Source organism: Pezoporus flaviventris, unplaced genomic scaffold, assembly GCF_033815535.1.
Source record: "Pezoporus flaviventris isolate CSIRO_AGI_PZ_B2104156 unplaced genomic scaffold, CSIRO_AGI_Pfla_v1 ptg000013l, whole genome shotgun sequence".
NCBI lineage: Eukaryota > Metazoa > Chordata > Aves > Psittaciformes > Psittacidae > Pezoporus > Pezoporus flaviventris.
In genome coordinates, this window is record NW_026892561.1 from 36869652 (window position 1) to 36896832 (window position 27181).

The 27181-nt window shown below is 38.8% G+C and overlaps 1 protein-coding gene across 20 annotated transcripts in view; it reads left to right on the forward strand.

The window, feature by feature from the left end:
• Positions 1-1052: 1052 nt before the first annotated feature.
• DLG1 (discs large MAGUK scaffold protein 1) overlaps positions 1053-27181 on the forward strand; it is a 164229-nt gene continuing 138100 nt past the window's right edge. For 19 of the 20 annotated variants that reach the window (XR_009743243.1, XM_061452840.1, XM_061452844.1 and 16 more), the window contains exons 1-3: positions 1053-1209; positions 1503-1634; positions 14964-15130. Coding sequence is in view for 19 of the 20 variants with exons in the window: in XM_061452840.1 (XP_061308824.1) it covers positions 1191-1209; positions 1503-1634; positions 14964-15130 (318 nt within the window). In the remaining variant the exon portion in view is untranslated. Of the gene's footprint in view, positions 1210-1502; positions 1635-14963; positions 15131-25055; positions 26552-27181 lie in introns of those variants that run through there. The other variant, XM_061452861.1, reaches the window with a different exon arrangement.

The window sequence follows — 27181 nt, forward strand, 5'->3', positions numbered from 1 at the left end:
CGGTAAGGTCTGTAAGGTTTCTCTATTCCTCCATGACTTTCTGTCGTGTAATTGGGCCGTCAACTTCTCGGAGCAGAACATCTAAGCACGTTATTTGTACGGCAGGTAGCACAACAGGAGCTGATCCGTACCTGGGGCTCTTACCGTATCACTGCCAACACAGTTATTTAGTCCATTTTTGCCCATTAACTGCTGCCAGCCACGTACACGTTCGGCAACGCGGTCTAAGGGGGATAACCGGTACTGCCAAGTAACCCGGTGGCACAGTTGTACCTGCCCCTCCCTCCTACAGCACACACCGGCCACCACCGCCGGAGCGCCCGGGACAGCGGCCCCACCGCCGGGCACGCTCGAGGGCGGGGTTCGCCGGGCGGAGCAGCCCGAGCCCGGCGGCGCCGGCGGGAGGAAGGGACGGAAGCAGGGAGCACGCCGCCGGCCGCGAAGGGGTGGGCGGAGCGGGGAGCCGGACCCGCGGGGCTCCCGGCGCCGTGTAGCGGACCCAGCCTCTCTTTCTGGCGGCGGGCTGGCATTTGCTCCCCGGCGCCGCCCGGGCCCCGCCGGCTCCCGGTGGCAGCTGCCAGGCGCCCTGAGGGCCTGGGGTGGGGCGAGACGAGTCCCCGCGCACCGCCATCCCGTCGCGCGGACCTGGGCGGGGCCGTGCCGCCGGGCGCCGGCCCCTTTAAGGCGGGCGGCGAGCGCTCACCTTGCCTCCTCCCCCCCCGCCCCTCCAACTAGGTACCGACCCCGAGCCGAGCCCTGATTGGGCGGCCGCTGGGCCCGGTCACGTGGGGAGTGTGGGGGGGCTCCCCACAGCCTCCAGGCCGCCATTTTGGCTGGAAAGTTTGGAATTTCTGAGCAGTGCGAGCGGGAGGTGGCGGGAGTGCCTCAGCCCTGCCCTGCCATACCCTAACCTACCCTAGCCTGCCCGGTACCGGCCCGCCGCGACCCGGCTCCCTCGGAGGTGCCACGGCGGAGGGAGCCCCGAGCGGAGGCGCTCGGTCTCTTTGCCAGCCGACCGGCGGGTGTGCGGTTGGGTCGGTCGGCGGGTCGGTCAGGCGGGGCGGCCGCCGTGCTGCCCCTCCCGCGCCCGGCCGGCAGGGGGAGCCGCGCCGCCGCCGCCCCCGCCGCCGCGCCGCCCCGGGTCGGGCTCAAAGTTTGTGAGGCGGAGTCCCGGTCGGTGGTGGAGCGCCATGCCTGTTAGGAAGCAAGGTGAGCGCTGGGTGCTGAGCGGCTATTAGAGCCGGTGCCCGACAACAGCTGCGCTGGGCGGCGGCGGGACGGGCGAGGAGGGGCGGCCGCTGGTCCGCGGGCTGCGGGCGGTGGGAGTCCGCCGAGGGACATGGTCCCGCCCGCGCTTTCTTAGCTGCGAACAAAGAAGCTGCTGGGCTGGGCTGGGGCGGTCCCGACCGCGGGGGCTTGCTGCGTTCTCCGCGAGTGCATGCATCCCCCGTCCTCTTACCTGGTGCTCCGGGGTCAGCCGTGTCTTTGGTCTCCGCTTGCAGATACCCAGCGAGCCCTGCGCCTCCTGGAGGAGTACCGCTCCAAGCTGAGCCAGGCGGAGGACCGGCAGCTGCGAAACTCCATAGAGCGTGTCATCAGTATCTTTCAAAGTAACCTTTTCCAGGCTTTGATAGGTAAAGGCTGACTTCTTTCCGTTTGTGCTTAAGCCGATCGTTTCTTGTTTGTGCTATCACTTGTAGCGTTAAGGAAAAAGAAAAGGTATTTTCCCCTTATGTTAGAAGCCACGTGCTTTTTGTCGTTGTGTTTTTGTTTAGCATAGTAACACACGTGCTATTAGAGAGCAACAGTTCGCTTGTTTCATGTACCGCCTTTATTCGAGTGTTTTTGACTAGCCCAAACTGCTTGAAACTGGTGCAGTTTTTTCTTTGACTTTTTTTTTGTCGATTACTTTAGACTGGTTTTCCACGTAACTGTTTGCCTGAAAATTTTCTAAGGAGTATTTTTTTATTATTTTTTTATTTTTTTTTGGCGAGTCCGTATGTAACAGATTAATTAATGAGTTAAAATGATTTTAATGTGAAGTTGGATTCAGCAGATGTTCCTGAAGAAGAAACTCTAGAAACATCATAAAGCATGTATCTGAAGCGCAAAGTTAACTTTAAGAAGAAACTTCTGATGCCTCAGGGTATACTGCAATGATTTTTTTTTCCCCCTCCATGTTAAAGTGTAGTGAAAACACTGTTAATTCTAGAGAATTTGTAGTGCTTTGATTAAAATTTTCACACAAGTCTTGTTGTACTAACATGTAGCTTTTAATTTCCTTCATGAATGTCTGGGGGGAAGGGGGGAAGCATAAGTACAACTTTCAGAATTCTGACTTTATTTGGAAACTTCTGCAGGGAAGCCCTGAGCTGTATTTTCTCCTTGATTTTGATTGTTACTGCCTTTTTGACAGCTAATGGATGAAAGGGCTTTGTTAGTTTACCTTGGAGTAAAATTTGTCAATTTCTGCATGCTTGTTTTCTAACAGAGTAACCTGTGTCTGAATTGTACCATTAACAAACATTGTAGCTACATTTATTACTTGGCTTACTGCGTGGTTAATGTCATACAGGTGTGTATCTTACTTCATAGAACCACAGCCTAGAATCATAGAATAGTTAGGGTTGGAAAGGACCCTAAGATCATCTAGTTCCATGGACAGGGATGCCTTGCACTAGACCATGAATCTGTCCAGTCTGGACTTGAAATATCTTTTTGTGTTGTGACAGAAACACAGGCCAGGCAAGACATAAACATGCCTCCCTGCATGAGTGTTTTCTTCTGGATCATATATCTTAAGTAGGTTTTCGGAAGATGGTAATCTTGCTGTGTCTTTCTTATCGTGTATGTTTCTGAAAGGTAGCTGTGAAACTAGGTCAGTTACAGAAATCTTTTACTTGGAGGAGCTCTGTGAATTTCTCTTCAGTACTCAGTTGTCATTAACCAACTCCATCATGAAACGCTAGAAAATCTTTGTGGGATACATATGAAGAGGATTCACTATTGGTGATCACAGTGTTGAAGTCTTGTATCAGAAGCTTAATGTACTGCAGTTGTGCTTTTTATTTTCACCTGGCAAACTTCAGTGTTGATTACCATTTTTCTTGTTCTGTGTGTGTACATGTGTGGTGTTTTTTTTTTAAATTACTTTGTTATTATTTAAAAAAAAAAACCTCTTGAAGATCCATGCAGTAATCCATTTTTCCCCTTCACTGAATAAGTTACCCATCTATTAGCTTTTGATAGTCTAACCTGCAAGACACAGTTTCTTCTCGTATCCACGTACGGATATTCATTGTTTTACTAGTAGCACTAAACTTGAAACAGCAGGCAGCCTCATGTCTGTTGGCTTTTCTGCAGGAGCGTAAAGCAAGCATGTGTTCCCTGAGTGGGCTACATGGCCTGTTTTCTGGTCTTGTTAGATGTTGCACGTTGCAATCATAAGACCCTAGTTTTTGTGCATACATAATGGGTGTCATGCTTTTTTTGGGAATATTACATTAACTTTGCATTTACTGGTTCAGTGTATAATTGTTTGTTACAGAGCGTATGCGTGTGTTCCCAAACTGCTTTTCTGAAAGGTGCTTAATGCAGAAGGTTAGTACTTCTCAAGCAGTTTATGCTGTCAGCTTGAGTCTTTCCATGGAAATACATCAGGGGAGTTCTTGCTTATGGAAGGGTGCTCCTGGCTATGGTTTTCCTATAAACATCTTTTTATGTTGTGACTATTTCATGATGGGGGTAAAGAATTGGGGGACTCTGTGGAAAAGATGCAGTCTGGAGGATGGATGCAGTTACTGGAAAGACCTCGAGCCTGTTCCTACCTGTTGTTTTTTTATGAAGATCTGGGAGCAGACTGAATGAAGTATTTGGTTTTTCTTCAGGATAGGCTCACCTTGAATACTGCATTTCATGTTACTTTGTGGCTGATTAAGTGTGCCTTATAGAGAAGTTGTGATCTGTTCCCAACTTAAATACCTGATGATGTTCTGACAAAGTTTCAGGTTCAACTACCAAGTTATTTCTCCTGTAGATACTTCTTCCAGAAAGTGTGCCACTTATAGTTGTGGGTTGGTGTGTGTTTTCTTTTTTGTTTGGTTTTGTTGTGTTTTTTTTTTTTTTAATAATACTGAAAGAGAACTTAATTCATTTATTTTCTGTTTTTTTTGTTTGTTTTGTTTTTAGTTTTTTTTTGTTTTGTTTTGTTTTGGTGTTTATGTATTTGGTTTTTCTGTTTGTTTTTTTTTTCCAAGACCTGCCTGTTCTTGGTAGGTGAGAATGTTTGTGAAGGCTGCAGTCAGGATCTGCTGTCAACTTCATGTTATCTTTTGAGTATAATTTTTAACTTGGCAATCAAATGCTGTTCTTTCAAACAATAAATAGACATTACTTTATGCACAGAAATGTATCTTTGGGTTTATAATGGGGAAAATGAAATATTCCTTAAAACTACAGATTTTTTCAATATTTCATATTTAGGTACACATAAAGTAATTAAAGGTTACTTCTCCCTGAATTTGCATTTGGATGCTGAAAAGTAAATGATATTATTTTATATTTGAGCCCTTTTTTTAATGTTGTCCTCTCTTTTTAATTCTATCAAATTTTAGCTCAACAATCTAAAAATTTGACCTGTTTTTTAAATATGTAATTATGGCTTTAAATGATTTGAATTGGACCATTAGCCAGTCAGTGTGAACAACCACTGCTCTGAAATTGACATCACAGCAGTGTTACATCTTAAATAACTGTAAGAACTTTATATTAGTAACAAAATTGATAACCAAAGGTGGCTCCTTAAAACAGTTTGTGAAAAAGCCCATGGTATTTCCCATTGCCATTGCTTCAACCAGCCAAGTGTAATGATGTCTATGACTTTAATTGAATAGCAAGGGCCTGTAATTAAAATTGGCTTGAGAGTAGTGTCAGTTTTAGGTAAATTTCCCATTGCACAGGCTGAGAATTGTATGGTATCTTTTCTATCTTATAATTTCTTGGTTGTAGTTAAAATAGCTTGTTACTGATACTCTGATGATAAGAGAGGTGAGTCAGTTATTAAGACACCAAAGTAAGATATCCACATATGAAAGCATGAGATACTTAATTTCACTTTGGTGAAGAATTTCAGATTTGTCTTCAAACAGTGAGGTAACAGTTCTGCAGAGAAGTTCTGCTTCTAATTTAGGCACTTTTACCTTCTTGAGAAGGTACGGGTTCTTGTGAAGGTATAGATATGATGTATTTATCTTTTTGAAAATATAAGAGGAACATATGCGTGCATAAGTCTAGCCTTTCTGAGGGGAAAAAAACAGACTTATCTTTACACACTATCTTTTTTGTATACTTTAAGTCTGTTTTTAATGGGTTAAGTGCTCCAGTTGACCGTATTAAAATAGTCTTCTAAAATTATCACTAGTTATAGGTGGAAACATAAGGTAGTTTACTACTTTAACAATATTCCTTTTCCTGACAATAAACCTCCATTTACACAGGTGTCAGAAGAAAGGAATTCTGAAAGAGTCATCTCTACATTCTCTCGGTGAAGTTGGCTGTGTTACCTTTCTTGCCTTGTCTGTCTTAAGTGATGGGACAGTTTGCATTATTGGAGTGCTGCAATGGATGGCTACAGGCTCTTCAGAAAGGATAGGCAAACAAAGGCAGTGGGGTTGCATTGTATGTCGGAGTGCATCGACTGCCTGGAACTTAATATTGTGAGAAGGTTGAATGTTTGTGGGTGAAGGGGGAAGGCCAACCAAGCAGATATTCTGGCTTCCCAGGGAGGTGAAGGAATCGCTGTCCCTGTGTTCAAAAACTGTGTACATGAGGCCCTCAGTGACATGGTTTAGTGGTGGACTTGGCAGTCCTGGGGTAAAGGCTGGACTTGATGATGTTAGAGGTCTTTGCCAACCTGGTTGAATCTATAATTCTATTTTTTTTTCCTATTTATTATTTTATAGCTATGCATATAGAGGCTTTTTGGTATAAATTGGCAGATCTGACTAGGGGAGCTTGAATGTGTTGAACTTCATATGTATAAGCAGTCTGATTTATTTCGCTTGGAGTCCTTTTGCATAAAGATCTGCCTTGAGAATTGTGCTTACACACTGGCTATTCCTAATGCTAAATATCCAGTGTGGGAATTTTGCAGAAAAAAATGTAGTGGTTTCAGTAATCCTGACTGAACCAAAGAACAGCTTCCCCCCGGTAACCATTAAGGTTTTTTTTTTTATCATAGTTTGGATTTGTGAGCTTTATGAATCGGACAAAATATTTAAAAAATGCTGTTAAGATGTTTTTACACACCAGAAAAAGAGGTTTGGTCTCTGAAATTTATGTAAAGTTGATGGTTGCGTTAAGGTAAATTCTTTGTTCAGATTTATCAGCAGCTTGACTGGGCTGAAACATCTAGGAACGTGAAACATACTCTTCAGCTTCCTTAGTGCGGTTCACACTGACTTTCTGAACTGAATTCACAAAACAACCATAGATTTCAGGCTGGGTCAGCACTCCTCAAAGTTGGTACCCCTCAAAATGGACTGACCACATTCCTGCTGTAGGTGACAAGTGGCCCCGTTTATCTGAGCAGTGTGTGGCGTCTCTAGATGTTCTTGCTCTTTTAGCTCCCTCTCAATTAGCTGGCATGGAAATACTTTCTGTGCTTGCTGGCTAAATTGAAATCAAACATGGTTAAAGCAAAAGCTTTTCATAACTGAAACCAAAAGTACTTGCTTTTGGTGAAAATTCAGTATCAGCTTTTCTTGCAGTGATACAGTTAGTTAATAGAGCATATGGCATGATGACACAGTTAACTTGTCAAGTCAGCCTAGGCCTTGTAGAGAATTTTAGTTGTGGGTATGTGTCACTGTGTAAGACTGCTCTTCAGTTAACACAGAGAAGACTACTGGGTGAACTGCTTCCCATTTCTAAGTGTCACTGAGGCCCCACTACAAGTTCCTTCAGATTCAGTTGAAAAATATTTACATTAAGAGTCCAAAAATTTTTGGTATCATTGGGCTTTTTTTATTACTACTTTTTTTAATTATTATTAAAGGTTAGAGAGAGTTGCATCTTCCGTTATATATAATGGAATATTGCATCTTCCGTTATATATTAGAGTTCCGATACTACTGGAACTATTGCAGATGCTAGACAGGGTATTTTTGCTTTGAAATCCTACCCTTACTGCATTTTTTGTGAATTTTTCTCCAGACTGCATCTTCTGTAATACATCTTTGCTCATTTGAGGCTGACACATCCATAGAATATAAATCTTGCAACTTTGAGGTGTTTGCTTTTCAGACAAGTTTCCTGATGATATACTGTGTTTATGCTTATTGTTGTCTCCTGAAACTTTTGCAAAGGTGGGTCAGTTTCAGAGAGACTTAACCTAGGGTTGTATTGTCAAAGTTAGTTGAGTACTTCATGTATTTTTGTTTATCCAGATGGAGGGAGGATAAAATGTTTTGGTTAGTGTCCAGGTGATTGGAGTGTTAACTCGGTCTTTGTTAGCATGCTTCTGTTGTGTAGTTTGTCACTGCTTCGAAATGTCCCAGTTTTTGCAAGAACTTTACGTCTTCCCTGTCAAGGTACCTAATAATCAGTCTCATTGCTTCTCCTGTTTAAAGAACTACCTCTTGTTTTGTATGCAAGTGATGCAGTTCAGTAGCATGGAGAGTTTTGGGGTTGTTGTGTACTTGCTTTTTAAAGTGTTTTCCATGCTGTATTACATCTGTGTGTGACAGTGCAGTGTACTGAATTTTTGGGATTAGGTGCCGCTTCTGGTAGCCTAAAATAGCAAGTAAGACCAGTGTAAGTTGAGGAGCTACTGGTATGCAGATAAATAGTATTGTGGCAAAAGATTATCCTTGTGGTCATTATCCTGACTGTGTATCCAGTGTTGAATAGCTGCATTGTAGAATTTATCAGTTGCAGTATTCTCTTCACAGAGTCTCTATTAAAAAGGACTACTGACAAGAAAACTTTGTCAGTAAATCTGCTGTTCATTCACGGGCTGAAAAGAAAGTTGAAATTGGAATAATTGGTATAGTTTCCAGGTTCGGGGGAAAGTTTATCTTCTATCCTGTTCTTGCTTCACTTTATTTCCTATGTGCTTTTACCTGTTTTTTCCCTAGTTCTGATGCCTGTCTCCTCCCATGCTGGATATCTGGCTTTTCTCCTAATTTCCTTCAACATTTACTTCAGTACCTGGGTAAAGTACGGAGGAAAGGGGGAAAGCATGAGGCAGGATATTTGGCCTTAATCTTAGGCCTGCTTCCATGATGACCCCAGCAGCAAGGGCAGAACATCTTGTTTAGCTCTGCAGCTGAAATGCCATGTGCCTCCTGTGCGTCTGGTTTCCTGTATTTTGCAGGATGGTGCTTGTCTTTATGCAGGTGGTGTGAATCTTTAGAGAAACTGAACTCTAGCAGCTGACTAGTCTCCTTGCACAGATGGCGTCCCGAGTTATAACTAGGCCAGATTTGCAAGAGTGTTAAAAGACCACAAAAGGTGTAGGGCTGGCACTAGAATAACCTCCTTAGCTTCATGTTCCTTCTTCAAATTAGGGGCAGCTCTAGAGCTCTTTGGTAAAGCTTTTATAGGAATCTTGTGCATGTGAGTATCTTCCCAGCCAAGTTCTCATAAAAGCTGAGTTATTTTGGCTTGAAATTAAAAAGTTGGTCTAAGACAGAGGTGCAGTAAGGAAAACGTGTGGAGAAACTGTGACAGCATTGCAAATTTAAGTCCCGTTTTCAGAAACATGGTTAGAATTGAGGTGCAGGAAATGTGCAAATGTTGCCACTAGTAGAGATACTGGATGTTACCACTAGTGGAGATGCGATGCTAGCCATCCTTGTATTGCTGACAATGTCAGATAATTACCTTGGAGCCTCTGAGCCTTATTGTGGGTAGAGGAGACAGCACAAGCATCAGTTTCTTCTTAGCTGAGTTCAGAAGCAGCACACAGTACCTGTGTGAAAGCTCTACTTGGAATGTTGAGTGAACTCATCCTGAAAATAGTTTCTTTTTTTTTGGTATGTCCTATATGGACACTCTTTGAGGCACATCCTACATATAAGATTTAACAGTAAAATTTCACTTGTTCCTGAGAGTTGTTTAGATCCAACTAAAGGCAATAGTAAATACATCCTTTAAAGAAAAATAGTATGTTATTCTAGTGGCTAATATGCAACTGGGGTTGAGGTATTTGTAGGGAGTGAGATAACTGGGAGTTCATTTGTAGTTTCAGTGAGGTTTTTTGTTTGTTTGTTTTTAGGCTTAGGTTGATGACTAAGAGAGCATGATGTGGTGTTAAAGTGAAAGGAGTCTGGAAGAGCAGAAGATTATTATGTCACTTTTTTGGCTGTGTGATGCCAACTTAGATTTATTTATTTATTTATTTATTTTGTTCCCTACCTTAGTTCTGAATGTAAAGAAGACCCTGTAGGTTTCTGGAGGAAAACTGGGAAGAGGCAACGTGCAGATATGGCAAGATGATTAGTAAGCAATGAGGAAAATGCGAATGAATAGTTTGGAAAGCATAAGTGGACAAACTGGCAAGGAGTTGAACATGTCTGACTGCAAAAAGCAGCTATAGGAATAAAAACAACTAGATCCGAGGTTAGATGAGGGCAGTTTCAGTTGAGTGCAAATTAAGGAGCATTTGTGTTAGAAGTGGAAAATAGCATCTCTTGGAGTTTTGAGTTTAACAAAGTGTATGCTGAAGGGAGGTTCAAAGTGTGGGACACAAGTTGCTGAAAAAAGTGGAAGGGCTGAGGATAAGTAGCTGGATGCTGTAGCTTGTAGCAAAGGGTACCATAGAATAGAACTTGTGTGGTGAGAAAGCTGCACTGCAACTTGTAACTTTCATTTGTAAGAAGTCTTTATTGCACACAGCAATAGTCTGTTTTTAAAGAAGAAATAAACCTTAAACAACAAAACCCCAAACCAAAATAAGACAACAAACCTTGAAAGGGGCTTTACATGGGTTGTGATGAGGTTGGTTTTCACTTTTCATAGTATGAATACAAACATCTATTTTTGTCCAGACGCACCAACCGTGACACAAGACAACCAACCGATGAATACACAAAGAGAATACTTTGTTGACTCTGGTCATTGTTTGGTAAATAGATATGAAGCTTTTCTTTGTATTTGTATTTTCTTGTTGATCATTAATCGTATACTTTAAATTTTGGTTTACTACTGTTAAATGGATATGGAGAAGAAATTTTTCTTAATATCCAGTCTAAACCTCTCTTGGCACAACTTGAGGCAATTTCCTTGTCCTGTCACTTGTTACTTGGGAGACTGACACCCCTTTGCTACAACCTCCTTCCAGGAGATAAGCAGTAAATTCTGATGAAATTTTAGTGATTCCTTCTATACCATAATATTAAAAGTCCAACATCAGCTACCTAAATAACAACATGACATAAAAAAATGCAGTGAGGTGCTTAATAATTGTTAGAAAGCCAGAGCATACTAAAATATGGGCAGGGAAGAACAGGGAATGGGAGACAGAGTGGTACAAGGGGTGCTTCCCATGGAGTTGTATGGGATTGATTGTTTCTTCTCACTGTTGTGTTTTCTTGAGGTTACTTTTGACTGCTAATATGCTCTGTGCTTTGTTCTTCAGTACGTTGCAGTTCCATATTACAATAGAATTTCTTGCATATACAGTCTGTTTTACATATGCTGGATGCTTGTTCTTTATTCTGTTATCCCTTAAACTGTTCATGCCAAGTTCACAAGGTTGATCTCCTTTGACCAGTAATTAGCAATTGGGTTGCTTTTAGCCTTGAGGTCTCCAATATCAACCTGTGCCTTTATTTTCAAGGCCTCTGCTGTCATTGTGTGCTTGGGTTCCTCTATGCAGCTTTTTGTTCTGGGGTCATAGGCAACTCGTTTTCTACAGAATAACTACTTGTTATGATTCCTATTAGCTACAGAAATACATGCATACTTTTATGTATAATCTGTGTGTGTGCGTGTACCGAAGTACAGCTTTTTACTTGGCTTCGAACAATTGAGTGACGTAAACCCTATTGATTTTACATACAAGTATATATGGAATGTGGAGAACATTTATATGCAAATTTATATATTTAAATATTAAAGTATTATTACTGTGTAAGTTGTGTGTATTTTATATATAAATATTTATTAAAATAGGTGTTACATCACACAATCATCTGAAGCTAAGTGAAAGCTATTCAGATTAGGTAAGTCACCTGGTCTTTAGATAATTGCTGTTGGACAAGCTAAAACAAAGCTCCAGGTAGGCCAAGACAAGTCCATATGCCTGGTTATTAGCTTAGCATGGGGCTCATGGTCTGTTATAAGCAATGCCAACACCTTGTTTACAGGGTTACACCATTCGCTTAAGAAAATGCAGTTATAGGTATCTGATCTTTGACTTGCAAAGTTACTGTTATCAAAAGGTTCCTGCATAAGTGAATGCAGAGAAGAATTCTGCTCAGCTTTATTTTACTGGCTGACTATACTAAAATTACATATTCCTTTCTATAGGAAAGGTGCATGTAGAGATCTTGCCTTGACAGATTTTTAGAACATGCTGATGTTAAGTTACCCTTGATTACAAGTGTACTTTATGAATATATAGCAAAAAATATCAGACACTCCGCATACCAGTAGAAATGGCAAGCAGAGGCCTTGTGTCTGATTACTAAGGAGCAGGGAAGAAATCTATCTGAAGGAATGGTGTCATGTTGCAGCTGGAATCCTTGTCCTCAGAGGCAGATCCTCTAGACAGAATTGTTGTAGGCTCTTGCAGTGCCATCAAATACAGTTAATTTACAAGATGTTGTAAGAATTTGTTTGCTTCTGCAGTTCTGCTGCTCTTTCAGTTACTGTGTTGTAGATTTAGTAAACCTGGAACTCCCCTGTGAAGTTGATTTGGGTTTGAAATTATATTGGGTAGGTAACTTGCTTGTTTGCTTTAGTAATGAGCAGTGTTAGCTTCTAGTGTATCACAATACTGGTGAATGAACCTATTCAAAGAACAGCTAAGATGAGTGGAGAATATGAGGTGAGAGGGAGCAGGGAGTGCACCAGCAACCTGCTTTCAGTTGGTCAACTTCTACTGTAAGGAATACTGAAAAAAAACACCGTGTTTGTCACGACTGCTTAGCTTTTCACACTACTAGTAAGTTAAGAAGAAAAGTTTCCTAAGAGTCCTCCTGTTCAAAACTGGTAGTCTGTCACTTGCTTTGTATAGACTTTTATTCTTGTTGCCATCCCACATATTGCTGATTTGGTCACTTAATGTAGTTTTACTTGTAAGCTGATATGATTCCAGGATGATTTTCTGTGTTGCCTATCATAAATCACTTTTAGTCAATTTGGCTTTCCTGAAACTTTTCCCCTATTATTTTCTAGTGTCAGTCAGCTCTTCTAGTGTTTCCCCTCTAGTTAGAAATGTTCCCCATCTGTGTTTTCCTTTTGTGTAATGTCTGATTTGAATTATTTTTCTGTAACTTTGTTTGAGCTGTAATATATCTTGGAATTAATGTGGGAGGAAGGGGCTGGAACATTTAAAAAACAAGAACGAAGAAAGCACATCTAGCTTTAAGAGGGAATCTAACCACAAGTATAACTAAAAAACCCCCAAAACAGCCCAACAAAAAAACTTAGTATTTTACTACCTGCTACTTGTAAGAATTAGGAAAATGTTAGAACTTTTCATATGCTAATAATGCATCCACTGATTAATATGACTTAAGTAGATATTTAAGTGTGCTCATGTGATTAAATAATTTTGTGAGCTGATACATAGCAGTAGACCAGAAGAAGAAATATTTTAGGTTGAATGAGGTATGGCCTGAATTTCTGTCTTTAAAAAAATCCAAGTGTCTAGCACTTATTCTCTATAGGCCTAATGCACAGGGTGCATAGACTGCTTGCCTACACTCCTAAGTACTTAATGTTTTCATTCTGAATAGCAAAAATGTAAATAAATTTTTAAAAAGAATAGTGCATATTATTATATAGACACCAAGTTCCTAGAAACTTAAGGGATTTTGGAGCAAGTTCAGGATAAACAGAAACTAATCCTCAGAAATAAGTAGTGTATATATTTCTGACATCTTTCAGTAATAAGCCTATTGTAGTGTTTTCCACAGAGAAGTGGAGAAGATGTTTGGGAAATAACATACTTTTTGAAACAAGTCATTCTGCAGTATGAGTAAGTGGCTACCTCAGCTGGCAGGGACTTAAAAGAACAGTAGCAGAATTGAGAAGTGGTGCCCTAGATTTCTGCTGCAAAACAGTTACGCAAATAGCCCCTTCCCATAAATAATGTAGTGATCTTCCTGGCTTGGTTGCTGGTGATTGCAGCTATAGAATCAACTGAAAGCACTGCATATTTTAATATACAAAGTACTCTTGGGGGGGGGGAGGGTGATTACCTTATTGTTCTTGATTGATATATTACTGTTAATGCAGCTACAAGGCAAATTTGCAACTGAGGGAGCTAATGTGAAAGATGGATTTAAAGGCAATTTGTATCTCTTAGGCTGCTTTGCTCCTTTATATCTAGGTCACTTAACATCTTCAGCAACCCACACTGCTACTTCTTCCAATCAGCAGCGCTAAGAGCAAGTATAACTTTAAAAATTAATGTAAGCAGTTGATAGGAATTTGACTCTTGCTCAGGTAAAGGATACAAATGGAAAATGAAAATAGCAGTTTTCTGGACTAGTAGAGAGCAGGAGTGCAGTGTGTGTGTGTATGTTTATATATATATATAAAAAAATAATCTAAGACTGGACCACCACCAACAGTAAGGCTTCTTTTATGTGCATTGTCTATCTTTTGTGGTGCAGGTCTATAAAAGAGTTAATTGCTATGTCTCTGCTATGACCCTGAACAGCTGTTGAAAACGACAAGATTTTGCAGTTCAGTGTCCTTATTTGTGCCTGGGTCCTATTTACTTCTTGGACCAACTGTATCTATATATTTGTCTTCTGTGAAGTTGGTGTAATTTACAGCTCCTCTTTAGCAGATTTATACCTCACAGAAGAGACTAAAATCTTTACAAGACAACTTCTTTGTCTGCCCTTTCCTTAGCCTGTAACTTTTCAGATGTCTTAATTTTATCTTTTTTAATTTGAGTGTTGATAGATGTGTTTATAGTTGTGGTAGCAAATTTCATATCTTATACTTGATAGAAATACCTTTGATGCTGCTTTAGATTGTGTTATTTTTATTGGTGCTTCATGTAGTGGATAGGATGTCAATAAAAAACCCTAATGCCACTAGGTATTTGTTCTACCAAAGTTTCCAGTTGAGTCTTCAGGGTTATAAAAAAAAGAAAAAAAAGTGTTTATTAATTCGTAAGTATGACTTGTAATTCATACTGTTAAAAGTTTCATCCAAGTTGTGTTACTTAGGCTGAAAAAGCAGATGATGATATGTCCTGATCAATCTCCTTTTTCCTAATTTCTTGCAACTTCTCTCTTGGTGATGTCATCAGTATATGTATATAAAATGATCACTTTTATTTCTGTGGTCATTTAATTAAAACATGTACTGAAAAAAAGACCTTCTTATACTGCCCTTGAAGAGTAGATTTCAAATAACCAAAAGCTACGTTAACTGAAATTACACATACCGTAACTTGAAGTATAGACAACCCATCCCTTCCAGTGTTCTACTGCAGTTACTCCATACACTTCTGCTGTTCCTGCTGCAGATCGTGCTATTGGGGTCGGTAGCAGAAGCCCAAAGTAAGTGGGGACAAATTGGCTCTGAGATACAGGGCATAGAGAGTGAGTTGTGTGGCCTTTAAGGAAGTTCAAATGACCTGGGTGATAAACCTTTGTCTGTAATAGGTAGATAAAGTATTAGGTATCTAATTTGTTTTGCAGGGGGAAGATATGGTTAATATCAGAATGTTACAGTAACTATAAAGCCTAACTTCTTTTTTTGGACATCCTTAGATATTCAAGAATTTTATGAAGTGACCTTGTTGGACAATCCAAAATGTATTGATCACTCTCAGCCATCTGAACCAATACAGCCTGTGAATACCTGGGACTTCTCCAGCCTTCCGAGCACAACAGTGACATCAGAAACACTACCCAGCAGCCTTAGCCCAAGTGTAGAGGTATGATAAAGAAATCTTTGGTTTATTTTTCTTTTTGTGACTATTAGCTCAACAGTGTTCTCTACACTTCCTTCATTTTATAAAATATTTATTTCCATAGAAAACTTGAATTAAGATTGATAGTAATATAGAGGATTTAATTATTGGAATGTTTAATGAAGATGTGTGCATTTTGCTTAGTCAAAAATTTATAAACTTGGTTGTCAAATATACCCTTAAGTGACCATTAAATTGGATTCATGCTCTGAATTTGGAACTTTGATGACAGGCTTAGTATGCTTATACTCATCCATGCTGACAACTCTTTAGTCATTACTTCATTAGCAGTTTGGGAAATCTGAAGTTAAATCTTTTCTGATGGTAAACTTCTCCGTTTCTTCATAAGAAATTCTCTGCTACTTAAGCAGCTGTGTTCTGGAAGGAAAATATAAAAACACATTTATATATATTTTTTAACGTGAATAGAGTTATTGGAGAGTGGTGAAAAAACGGAGTAGGGAAATGCATGTTGATGTGTACTACATTGAAATCTCCCTGCTCAAGTTAGTTACACCATTGCTTGATTTTTTTTTTTTTTTTTTTTTTTTTGTGTCAGACGTATTATTTGTCCCCAAAGGGGTGAACTTTCTTTCAAGTGTGCCCTCAATCCTGAGCATTGGAAAAAGTGTGTGTTTCTCAGTCATAAATGAAAGTAGTGTGCTGTGATGACCCGTTTTCATGAAGTGGCAGTAGAGCTCAGGAAGAGCACTGGGGAAGACCAGCCAAAGGATGAGTGCTGCAGCCTGCAGGGAAATGTGGGAGCTCGTACTACCCAGCAATGTGAGGTTGTTAGGATGCTTTATTGAGTAACCTCTGTTAGATACTCTTTGGGCTGTGTAAGAAAGGTCACTTAGCTGCAGGACACAAGCAAGTGTGTGATATGCTAGTGAATTTGTGCAGGTAAAAACAGAAAAGTGCTTGTGCTTATTCTATTTTTTTTTACCTTTGTCATACTGAAGCTAATATAAAATTCATCAGAAATGCCTTAAAGGAAACTGTAGAGGAAGTCCAAGAGTCATGTTGTGTTCTGTCAAAGTAGAAAATGAGCAGATTAAAGATTAACCTAGTTAGGGACTAGGGACAAGTTGCATATTGCCAAGAACAGTCACTAAAATCTCTTTATGTGAAGAAAATGAGCAGGTAGGTATACTGTATTTTACAGGTTTATAAGTAATTGAAAACTGAGACATTAAAAGTTTAGTTGAACTTAAGGTGTAGGAGTGGATTATTTTCCTTTGGTTTTTTGTGAATCTTGATTATACACTGGATAACTTAAACGGTCTTTCTTTTTGGAAACTTAGTTACCTGAAATTGCATAGAAAAGGCCGCTGTCATCATAGTAACCTTAATGAAAACTCTAAGAATTGTCATCTTTGGAGAAAGTGGAATAATGATAGGGTATATGAGCAATAGTAGGGAAAACACCATTGTGCTATGCCTGTGATTCCATGATTCTATTTATTGTATGACATCAACTAAGTCTTAGTCTTACAGCTGTAGAACAACTATGGTGGATATGGTGGAAATAGAATCTCTTAGAAGCCAGGGGCAAAATGAACTGTAGACAGTAGGGTAGGCAAGGATAGGCAAAGATTATTTTGTCTTCTGAGATGTCTTGAAATAAGCTGGTTCTAATGCATTTTATGTTTTCATGTGCAAAGACCTTAATAAGGCAATTGAAGAGTCACTACAGTTGCTCTTTTGAAGTTTCAGAAAATTGCAGATGGGTAAACACTACCTTTTAAAAATGGCAAATGTATGAGCAAGGCAGGAAAGGAGGATCCAGATTTAACAGTTACTGGGAAGGATTCTACAGTCTTTTTGTAGCTCCTTGAAAGTGATAAAGAAACCAAATAATAGCCATCATAGTTGTTAAGTTTTGTCAAAAAGCTGCTTTCTAAAGTGCTGACAGTACTTGTGGTAGGAAGAAGTAGTACATGGGATAAATTCTGATATCAGTAAAACTTTTGGCATGGTTTAACTGGCTATCTTTTGAGACAATATATCAGTTTCTAAAAAGATGCATCCTACTTTGAGTTTTTAGTGAAAATATTCTAATTAAATTATAAATTAAACCATGGGAGAAGAATGGTGTGTTGCTGCTTCAGAAGCTAAGACTAGAATGAAGCTTTGAGCACCTGAAGTAATTAATGGGAAGGCTCTAGTTCAGCAGGACCAAGTACAGTGTTGGTTTACATTGCACTTTGGCTGTATTAAAGTAGCACCTGTAGAAGGTGAAGAGTTAATAAATTCTTTCTTGGTAAAGATCTGGGTCACTTGAATCTCAAGGTGAGTCAACCATGTCATGTTAATACACGAAAAGAAACACCTTATTGACATCAGTGTGGTTCAAAACTGTTCTATTTGGTCTGCATAAGGACTTGCTGGAAATGCTGTCAAATTTAAGGTACTGTGGTGTAAAAAATACTTAGAAGAATTTGAATGCTTCAGAGAGATTTACAAGGAAGATCTAAAGCTTCAAAAGAAATGAAGAGTGATGGAAAGACTTGATGCTGTTTAAAAGAATTGAACACTTATTTGGGAAACTGAATTTTTCTGTGTTTGTAGGCAAATGTAAAAAAGGAAGATAACATTTTGTGCCTATACAAGATGTAAGAGGCTTCGCAAAAATGTTTTAAATGTTTTCCTAAGTACCAAAAGAGCTGTACATGGGCAGTTGCCCTTACTGAAGGTCTTGAAAAGCAGTACAGCTGATTTAAGTGTTGCTTCTTATTACCTTTTTTTCCTCTAATACACCCTGGAACAGTGTAATGGACTTACTTATATTCCTATCAAACCATTTTGTTACTGTTAAGCATGCTTCTAATTCCAGCAGCTAGGATTGTGAAGCAGGTATCTCCTACTATGAGATTTGTGTTATGCTGTTCCAACCGTAGCACATTATGTGCTTCCCCTACAGGGGAGACCTGTTGAAATCTGAAGTGCAGAATAGTGCATACTGTTAAATCCAGGCTTTGTGATTATTTTTCCCCTGACCCCCCTCCAGAAACTGGAAAACTAATCCTATAAAAAGTTTGATCATTTTGTGACTGAGATGCCCACAACAAGAAAGACTTATCAGGTACAAAGTAGTGGTATCCCTTTATCTTTCTAAATTTTACATAAAGATGCGTATGAAGGTATAAATTATAAAAGTGCATGTTTCGTTATTATTCTCATGTGCTAATAGATTGCCAGGAATACAAGTGCTTGTCCATGACACTGCAGCAATGACAACAGGCACATTATCATGGCAAGATGACTGATGTGTTGAAAGGAAGAATGGCCTTACTTGGGAAGTCTCACCATAGACAAAAGTGTATGTTCCCAGCTGAACTGTTTGCTAGATAATACAGCTGTTTCTCCAGTATGGTCTGGTAGCCATGGTATATAGTGTTACTGAACAGAACCTGATATAGTGTGAATTGCTTTGTTATTTCTAGGTGGCCCAGATTTGAGCATTGTGACAAAGCCACCTGTCTTCCTTCAGACTTCTCTCAAGTATCATGTGAAAGTCAAACAGTTGCTTGACCTTCTGTATATGAAGGTCAGAGTTTACATTTACTGGAGTATTTAAAAACATAGTTGCTTATATTGGTGTTGATCCTAGTTTATGTGAAACTGAAACCAAATTTTTCTCATAGTTTGTCACCTACAGTAAATGTCACCTTGTGCATTTCATTAGGTAGAATACTGCTTCCACTTCGTAGTAGTAAATGTGGACATTTTTGAAGAGTAGTAATTCAATATTGGTTTCTTTTGCTTTCTCTAGTATATGTGGATGTCATAGTTTAGCTTAGCTTTCATATATATATATGAAAATTGCTACAGTAAGCGTATAACCTTGTACATTTTATTTGCCTTAATTCTTTCTTCTTCAGTGACTGTTTTATTTTTTTTGTGTGTGGTGTTTTTTTTTCTTTGTATGCCTGTAAGGCAATACCTTTCCCTCAATATTCTGAAATATCATGAAATTATGAGGAGAAATTTCAATATATTAACATCTTATATTCCACCTACTTGCTATGTGTAGTACCTGAAAATGAATGTTTTTATCCTGTAAAACGTAATGCATTTTGGTTTCAATAATATGCTTCTTTTTTTAGGTCCCTACTTGAGATTTATTTTATATATTTGGTTTTAATCAGCCTAAGCATATAACAGTTCTGGTATAGTATGTGTTCAATAATTTGTTTTGCTTGCTGAAATTTACTAGATATTGGAGGGAACCCGAGTGTAGTAGGTCAGATTTTGTTCATAGCTATTTTTTTTGTTTGTTTGTAACAAAACCTGTTACTTTTTTAGACTTGCAAGTTTGCTGCCCAATTCAGTGTTAGTTCATTAATCAGATACAACCAGAGCTACTTTTTAATCTCTATTCTATTGCTTGCTGGGCTGGTAGGACTGTAGATGGTAAGAACTGGACAGGTTTTAATCGTTTGCAAATTATTGGCCTTGGAAGTAATACTTTTCAATGCTTTCTTTTACCTTAAGGATATATGTTGTTGTAGTTACTGTGAGGCAAGTAAGTGTTCTTCCAGTTGATACATTGATCGTATATCTGAGAGTTGCTTGAGCGGGAATATAATGCTCCCCTAAAGTGATTAAGGATTGTGTTACAAGAACTTTCTACACAGCTGACTTTGGGAATGACTTTTTAGCAATGTGTGCTTGTGTATGTACATAGCATAGTGTTGTATGTACAAGCTTAGGTTGCCTGAGGACTTTTAGTGGGACGTAGCCTAGTTCTGCTTTTGCCTTCCTACTTCTGGATCAAAAGACTGGAGTTTGTAATCCCCATAGGTACTGCATTAGAGAAAGAGCTACATATTGCAGTTTTCCCGTTCACTTCAATCTGTTTTCTTTTCCATGTTTTATGTTTCCTGGAGCCTTATTTGACAGTTTTATTCGTTTTGATCTGCAGTAGAGAAAGATGATGAGGCAAAAAAACCAAACCAAAAAAAAAAAACCCACCCAGAAAAAAAAAGGTTCAAGACAGTGATAAGCAGGAAAGGAATGTTAACCCTTTCAATACTAAGAATTAGCGAAAGAAAAAAAGAGTATAGATTCAATTTGGAAAGGATGAAACATGCATACAGTTTTCTCGTTAAAAATTAAATAATGGGTTTTAGGTATGCATTGGCAAAGCAGCTAACAAATCTAAAGCAAGATCGCTTAACGCTGGTAATCGTGTGAGGGAAGTATGTGTATGGGAGAGAACAGTCTGTTAAACTGTTTGCTGTGATCTGTAGTGCCATCTGTAGGTGGGATAATTTGGCTTTGAGAAATATGTGGTATAACTTGAATCGCTGGTAGAAATCTCCTTGGACCTAATTGTGTGTGTTGCTAGGGAAATAGTAGTTTTGTGACATTCTTTTTTAATTCTTTAATCTATAGGGTATGTCTTAATATTGTGATAATTTTAAATCTGAGAAGTTAAAAAGTGTTTGCTGTTCAGCTTAAATTAAAAGTAGCCCCAGTAATTCCATTTTGGATGGATGCTGGAAAAAAATGCAAAACACTGAACACTTACTCAAAATAAATGTTTTGTCTTAGGAGGTGGAACTGGATCTTGAGTGGCTTGGGCTAACAGATCTCTGTAGTGAGTAATGGTGGCTGAAGTACTTTGGTCTGATCTGTGGTTTCCTGGTTTATCTGCACATGCCCATGTGTTTAGTGTCTGGCATGTAGAGAGACCGTCTGGCTCACTGTCTTCTAAGGCCTTTTGCCAATTTCTTTTAATAAAAGGAAAGCAAAAGAGGAAGTAAGGAAAATAGCTGAAACTATAGATGTGTCAGCTGATTTTGGTGCCAAAGCAGTGTGGAAATGAAACTCTAAACATCTTGGAATCATAAAATAATTCAGCCTCACCTGTGAGGTTGATCAGAGTGCAAAGGGTTTCAAGCAGCTGAGCGCTGATAACCTCCAAGTATGGGAACTGCAAAACTTTTCTGTCTGATCTGTTCCAATGCTTGACTATCCTCATGCTGAAAATGCTTTTCCTTGTTTCTGGCAGAAATCTGTTTCCATTTAATCATGTTTTCTCGTGTCTTTCCATAGTGCAGTATGCACTTGGCTTTTGTCCTCTGGGCAGTCTCACTGTAGGTACTGGAAGGCTGCTTGTAGGTTCCACAGAATTTTTTTTTCTTAAGACTAAAACAAGTCCTGTGTCCTGATCCTCTCTTTAAGGGGCAAATCTTCCAGGCCTTTCACCATCTAAATGGCCCTCTGCAGAACTTCCTTCGGGTTATCAGTGTCCCTGTTGTATTGAGGGGCCCAAAACTGGATGCAGTATTCCCTATGCCATATTAGAAGTGCCAGGTGAAGAGGAATAATAGTTTTGCTTGATAATACTGATAGTGTTTCTGCTAATGAAGCTCCTTTAGCCCCTTCACTATTACGGCATACTGCAGCTCATGCTCAGTTTGCTTAGTATCTGTAAAAAGACAATAGTCAATGTTGAGTACTTTAAAAAGGAATGAAGTTAAACTCCCCTAATTTTCACCTACAATATGGGAGTTGGGTGGTGATGTCTTGTTAACAGCTGTAAAGTTTTGATAGTTTGTGTGACTTCTTAATAAGATGAGTTGAGATAGTCTAGAGGAAAGAACTTTGGGTGTATGGCTTCTAGTGGAATGAAAAAATTGTATTTAATCAGTAGCAGTTTGTATTCAAAATGGAATGTCGCATCAAGCGGTTAATTGGGATCTTGGAGGAAATCTCAGAAAGAGGTATCTGTATATGAAGAACACATTATTAATGCCTGAGGATACTCTAGTTCTGTTTTGCTGTTTCTGAATTTTTAATGGCAATATTCTCACCTGGTGTTTCCAAATGCAGTCAAATTGTACCTGTTGTAATAACAGGCTATTCCTGGGAAAGTCCCAGATGCATTGTGCTGTCTTCAAAACCTTCTTTGCCTTAATATTTATAAAGACTGAGTACTGGTTGACATGATGATATGCTATATCTGATTGTCATGCTCTCTGTTAGCATTCTGGTCCTTTATGCTTATATCTATGTGGTTTTTTGCCCATTATTTCTATCAGCTACTTTTCTGCATATTGTACTTAGTCTTTGGTCACTCAGGAGCTTCATTGCTTTCTCTGTGTTAACTTTCCGGTGGGCAAATGATATTTGGCTTGCTATGTATTTTGCCTTCAGCTCTTGAAATCTAGGCTGTTTGTGCAAATGAAAGAATGTGAATTTTGAACCAAACTTAAAAAAGCTTTCCAGGGGCAGGCTTCTTGTCAAACTGAATGCAAAAGCAAACAAATCAATGCCAAGCCCCATGCTCAGTTCAGAATGCATATACAAGCAATAAAATCTGCTATAAAAATCTGCTATTTGTAAAAAAACTTACCTTTCTCAATTCAGAAGTAGAGAATTTATAAGAATAAATTGTGTGAATTCAGTATTTAATTATGTTTTTTTTAAACCTTGTCATACTGCGTCTTGCAGCCAGGTTCAAAGGTAGCTGAATAAATTTGGTTACAGCGTCTTAAGATTTTAATGTTTTCTTTAGTAAAGGAGCTGAGAAAATGCTTGCAGTGGTGATAGTGCTTGATCTTTACCGAGTCTTTGAAACATCTCAAATATGCTGAGGTTGGGCAGTTGACACACCTGAGTGGAGCAGGCTTCTCTGGTTACACCTGTGGTAGCTATGTGTTATGCAGGTTTCCTCATAGAATCTGAGAGCAAATTAGTATTTAAATAACCACAAATACTCTTAAATTTGTGGATAGATGAAGAAATTCTTTATTTGCAAAATAAATTTCCAAAGCATTGTTTTCACTTGTGTGATTTATTTCTATGCATGGTTTATCTGTGCATGAATTTTCCTTCATTTAGTTACCTGGTGACTTTGTAGATAGAATCTCTCACACTAGGAAAAGAATAAGCCTGTGAAGACACAAAAAGTGACTGTCAGACATAACCCAAAAGAATCTGTAGATACTGCAAGGCAAGGAAAAAACCTTCCCTTTGTTTCTCACATGAGAATTGCCCTTTGTTTTTCAATGTTAATGCCACAACTAGTGGTGAGTGAAAATGCTCTTCTTCCTTCTGGCCAAATGGCATAAAATAGTTGTTGCTGATTGTTAGCGAGATCACTTGGAGCTGACAAGACAGAAAGATTAATTTTCAGTAAATACAAATGACATGAGCAGATGACAGTGCTTCTTACAAATTCTGGAGAATAATGGTGATTTGAATGGCTGACAGTACTATGTGTGAATGCCTTACTCTTCAGTGCATTAAAAATGGGGAATTTCAAGATTTTGATTCAAGTTTTGGTGTGCTCTTTAACATCTTCCTGTTGCTCCTCACAATACAATTTAAGGATGGTTTTAACTTATTTTATTAAACTGCTTAATACCAATAGTTTTAGTTCTGGTTTCCTTACCTAGTTCTTGTTTCGAAAAAAAAAAAAACCACGTTTATTCTGAGGTCCAAATTGTAACATGTGCTTGCCTGGTCAAGGAGTTTTAAAACTTGTCAATTTGTTTTGAATATTTATTTCTTCTGTGTGTAGTATTTCTGATGAAAAGTCTGCAAAAATTGCTTTTGAGCAAAAAATACCTTTTTTACATACAGTGCTCTCTCAGTGCTTATCCATCTGTGTACTACAGTCATGAAAATGTGTACTGGTGTTTGCTACGGAATTTTTTGTTCTACCACTATGGTGTGTGTGATTGTCTTTTTCCCCTCCCTCCATGTGGACATTCTATTGTTTGTGCTTAGCTAAAGATGGGGCTTGAAAGAACTGTGCAGACATACCAGAATGGCTTTTAATCCGTAACAGTGGTGCAGTGGTAGGTAAAGGGCCGTAATGTCGGTTGGCTGGACGTGTTACTCTGGTGCAATGGATGTGCTATTGTCAAGCATGCTTGTTATGAGATGACTTTCCCTGTATCCTCTGCTCTGAAGTGTTAGTAGTCACGATGAGCAGTCAGATCCACAAATGCTCAGCAAAGAAATGCCTGTGCCCCACCTCTCTGGGTAGTTCACTTTCCCCATCATATAGTCTTCATCAGCAACCTGAGAGAAGTTTTGTGCTTTTTATGACAAGACTAACAGGCCTCAGGATCTTGTCAAAAGAATGGTGGGAGGGGAAGAAAATGGCATGATGACGATCCTTAGTTCTCAAAGACTGCCAAAGAAGGCAAGACAATAAAAAATTGAGGGGGGAGTAAAAAAGAGTGACCCTGAATGTAAGCTGGTTGTAGCCAAGATTAGTCTGCAAAAGCTTACTTTTGAACCAAGGTGGCTGAGAGATTTGAGTGATGAGAAAGTATCATTCATCTTTGCCTTTCATGAGCAGAGCATGAGGGATGAGTAGAGTTTGTGTCTGCTTTTGGGGTTCCTAAAGCAAAGACTGTGCAAGAAACAGATGTGGACTGACTGCATGCCTTGGACTAGTCACTGGAGGTGTTTCTGAGCAAGACGCTGGACATGTGCCAAGTCACCTAAAAATGCATTTCCTCATTTTTTTTTGTACTTTATTGGATGTTTGCATTTTGTTATTTTTTCTGATCTTTGCAGTCTTCCCAACAAAAGACTTGAGAAATGCAAGGACAATTTTTATGTGGGGTGCTGTGTGTGCTGTGAGTAATTTCCCCCTTGTCCCCGTCCCATTCCTGTCGTGTCCCCCCCCCCCCCATTTCTGACAAAGAGGAAATCCTCATCAGCTTAACTGGTGCTTTTCTACTTTCTGAAGTCAGTATTGAGACTTCTGTCAGAGTTGAGCCTTATCAATCTGAAAGATGCACATTTTTTTCCAGTGATGCTCTGTAGCAGTGAAAACTTCACCTAGGTGTTCATAGTAGAAATTCTTCACAGACTTTATAGAAAACTATCTCTGGATTGAATTGGACACACAAGGTAAAAATCCTGGTCTTGGTGGCTGAATGGTATAAAATTTCCCTTGAAATTCCATTCAAGCTGAATAGCGTTGTCTTTCTAGCATGCAGTCAAGCTTTTCTTCTTTAATGGTTTGGGTTTTTTTGGTGTGTGGTTTGTTTTGAGAGTTATTTTGTTTGTTTTATAAGTCTGAGAAGTAATTTATAATATCCTCCTCTTCTTCTTTGTCCTGTAAAAGTACTACCTGCCTGCAAAATAAAATGTTTAATTTTAGGAAGAATAGTTTCCTTGTTTGGTAAAGTTTCTGGTGTCCTCCACCTTCCCACCCCTGCATTGTACATATGGCCGAGTTCAGGAATCAAGTGGGGAATAGTGTGAATGCTCTAGATATATACTTAATTTATTCTGAGTTTGCTGATAAGAAACATAATCAGTTTGGGTAGTTGTACATCTTGGGCTAGAAGGAAAATGCTGCAGATGAGATCTAATAGTTTGAAATTATTTATTGAATTTTTCCAATATACTTCATTGTGTTTGCAGCAAAGGTATTAGTGGGAGACCTAGCAGGGCAAGGTAGTGGAAACTGAGCTAACTAGTTGCTTTCAATGCCACTTGTTGGAAATTAATGTAATAAGGTTCTTACTAATCTATGAAACTGTCAATTTTGTGTTTCATAGTATGTAGCAGGTTTTATTGTGCCCAGGTGTTTGAGTTTTCCCAGCTGTGCTTATTAGACTGAGAAGACAATACCTGTGCATACAAACTTTGCCTTGTCACTGCATTACAGTCTTATAAAAGAAAATGAAATTCTAGGTTAATTCAGGGCTCAAAATAGCGTTTCTCTTGCAATATGCATTACTGTTTCCTTGCCACTTTCTTCTCTCCCTCTTCTACATGGAATATTCCATTCATTACTGCCTAAGAAATCAGTTATTTTGCAGTCTGCAAATGCTGAAATGACGTTAGGGGAGAAATACTTGCTTGCAACCAAAACTATTTTTGAACAAACACTTCATTTTAGAAATTGTAACCGGCTGAGAAAAGCTGAATTGAGGGTGGTGTTTTTTTTTTTTTCTGTAAAATAATTTTGTATTGCATTGCATCAAATGATTCCCTGTGATGCTCATGTATTAGGTAATCCTGAAAGAGGAGTATATGGAATAGAATACGAGGAGGTACTTAACTGGTATGGAATAGGATTTGACATCTTTTGTAGGATATTTTCAAGGGTAAATTCAAGTTTATCAGCTGTAGATAATCAAAATAGGCTAAGAATCTTCCGTGAAACTTAAAGCATTTGTATTTTAGCCTGCTGCTTTTTTTCCCACGGTGTTTCTACCTCTGAATGAATTCAAAGGGAAACCTGACATGCATTCTGCTGTTTTGTCTATTAAATAAGAGTGCTCTTTCTCCTTCTGTTGAGATGGTGTTTAGCTGTGATTGAACATAAACCTTTTAAATGTTTGGAAAGAGACCTGCTATGCTGAAACGATGGATTGCTTATGCATTGTAACAACAAAGGTAAGATAACAGCTTTTGATTAAAGCCTGCAATCTTGGAAGTTCTTGTTGAATCATTTGTCCAGTTTTTGTCTACCTGTAATGAAAACATCTTGAAGGTTTTTTAGCGTAGATTTTTTTTTTTTTACTTCAGCTGCACAGACTGCCAAAATTGATTCTTTAGTTGTTGCTAAGAAAAATCATAGATGTTAATTCTTGTAAGAGCTGATTATGCACATGTTAAAAAAACTAAAGTGTAGTAGAATGATTTTTTTGTTTTTTTTTTTGTGGTTTTTTTTTCTGTTGTCATTCTGCAGTAAGGTTCTCTTCTATAAAAAAATTCACTCTCTCTATGGGCTAGAATAGTAGCTTGCTTCTTATTACAGAGTAAGTAATTCCAAATGTTGTTCTACATCTTCTTTATCAAGAAATGTTTAAAATAATTCTCAAAGAAAAGATGATTAATCTGGGTAGTCCTGTTATGGATGGATATATTTCAAGATGCTTTATTTTGACATCTTGTGATTGAAATAAAGACACTCAGACATCTTAGTGTCATTACTTTGTGCTAGGATGAAGTTTTAGCACATTACATGCTAGGATGATTGTTTTTAACACAGTCCACTGCTAAAGATAATCTGATGCAGAAATA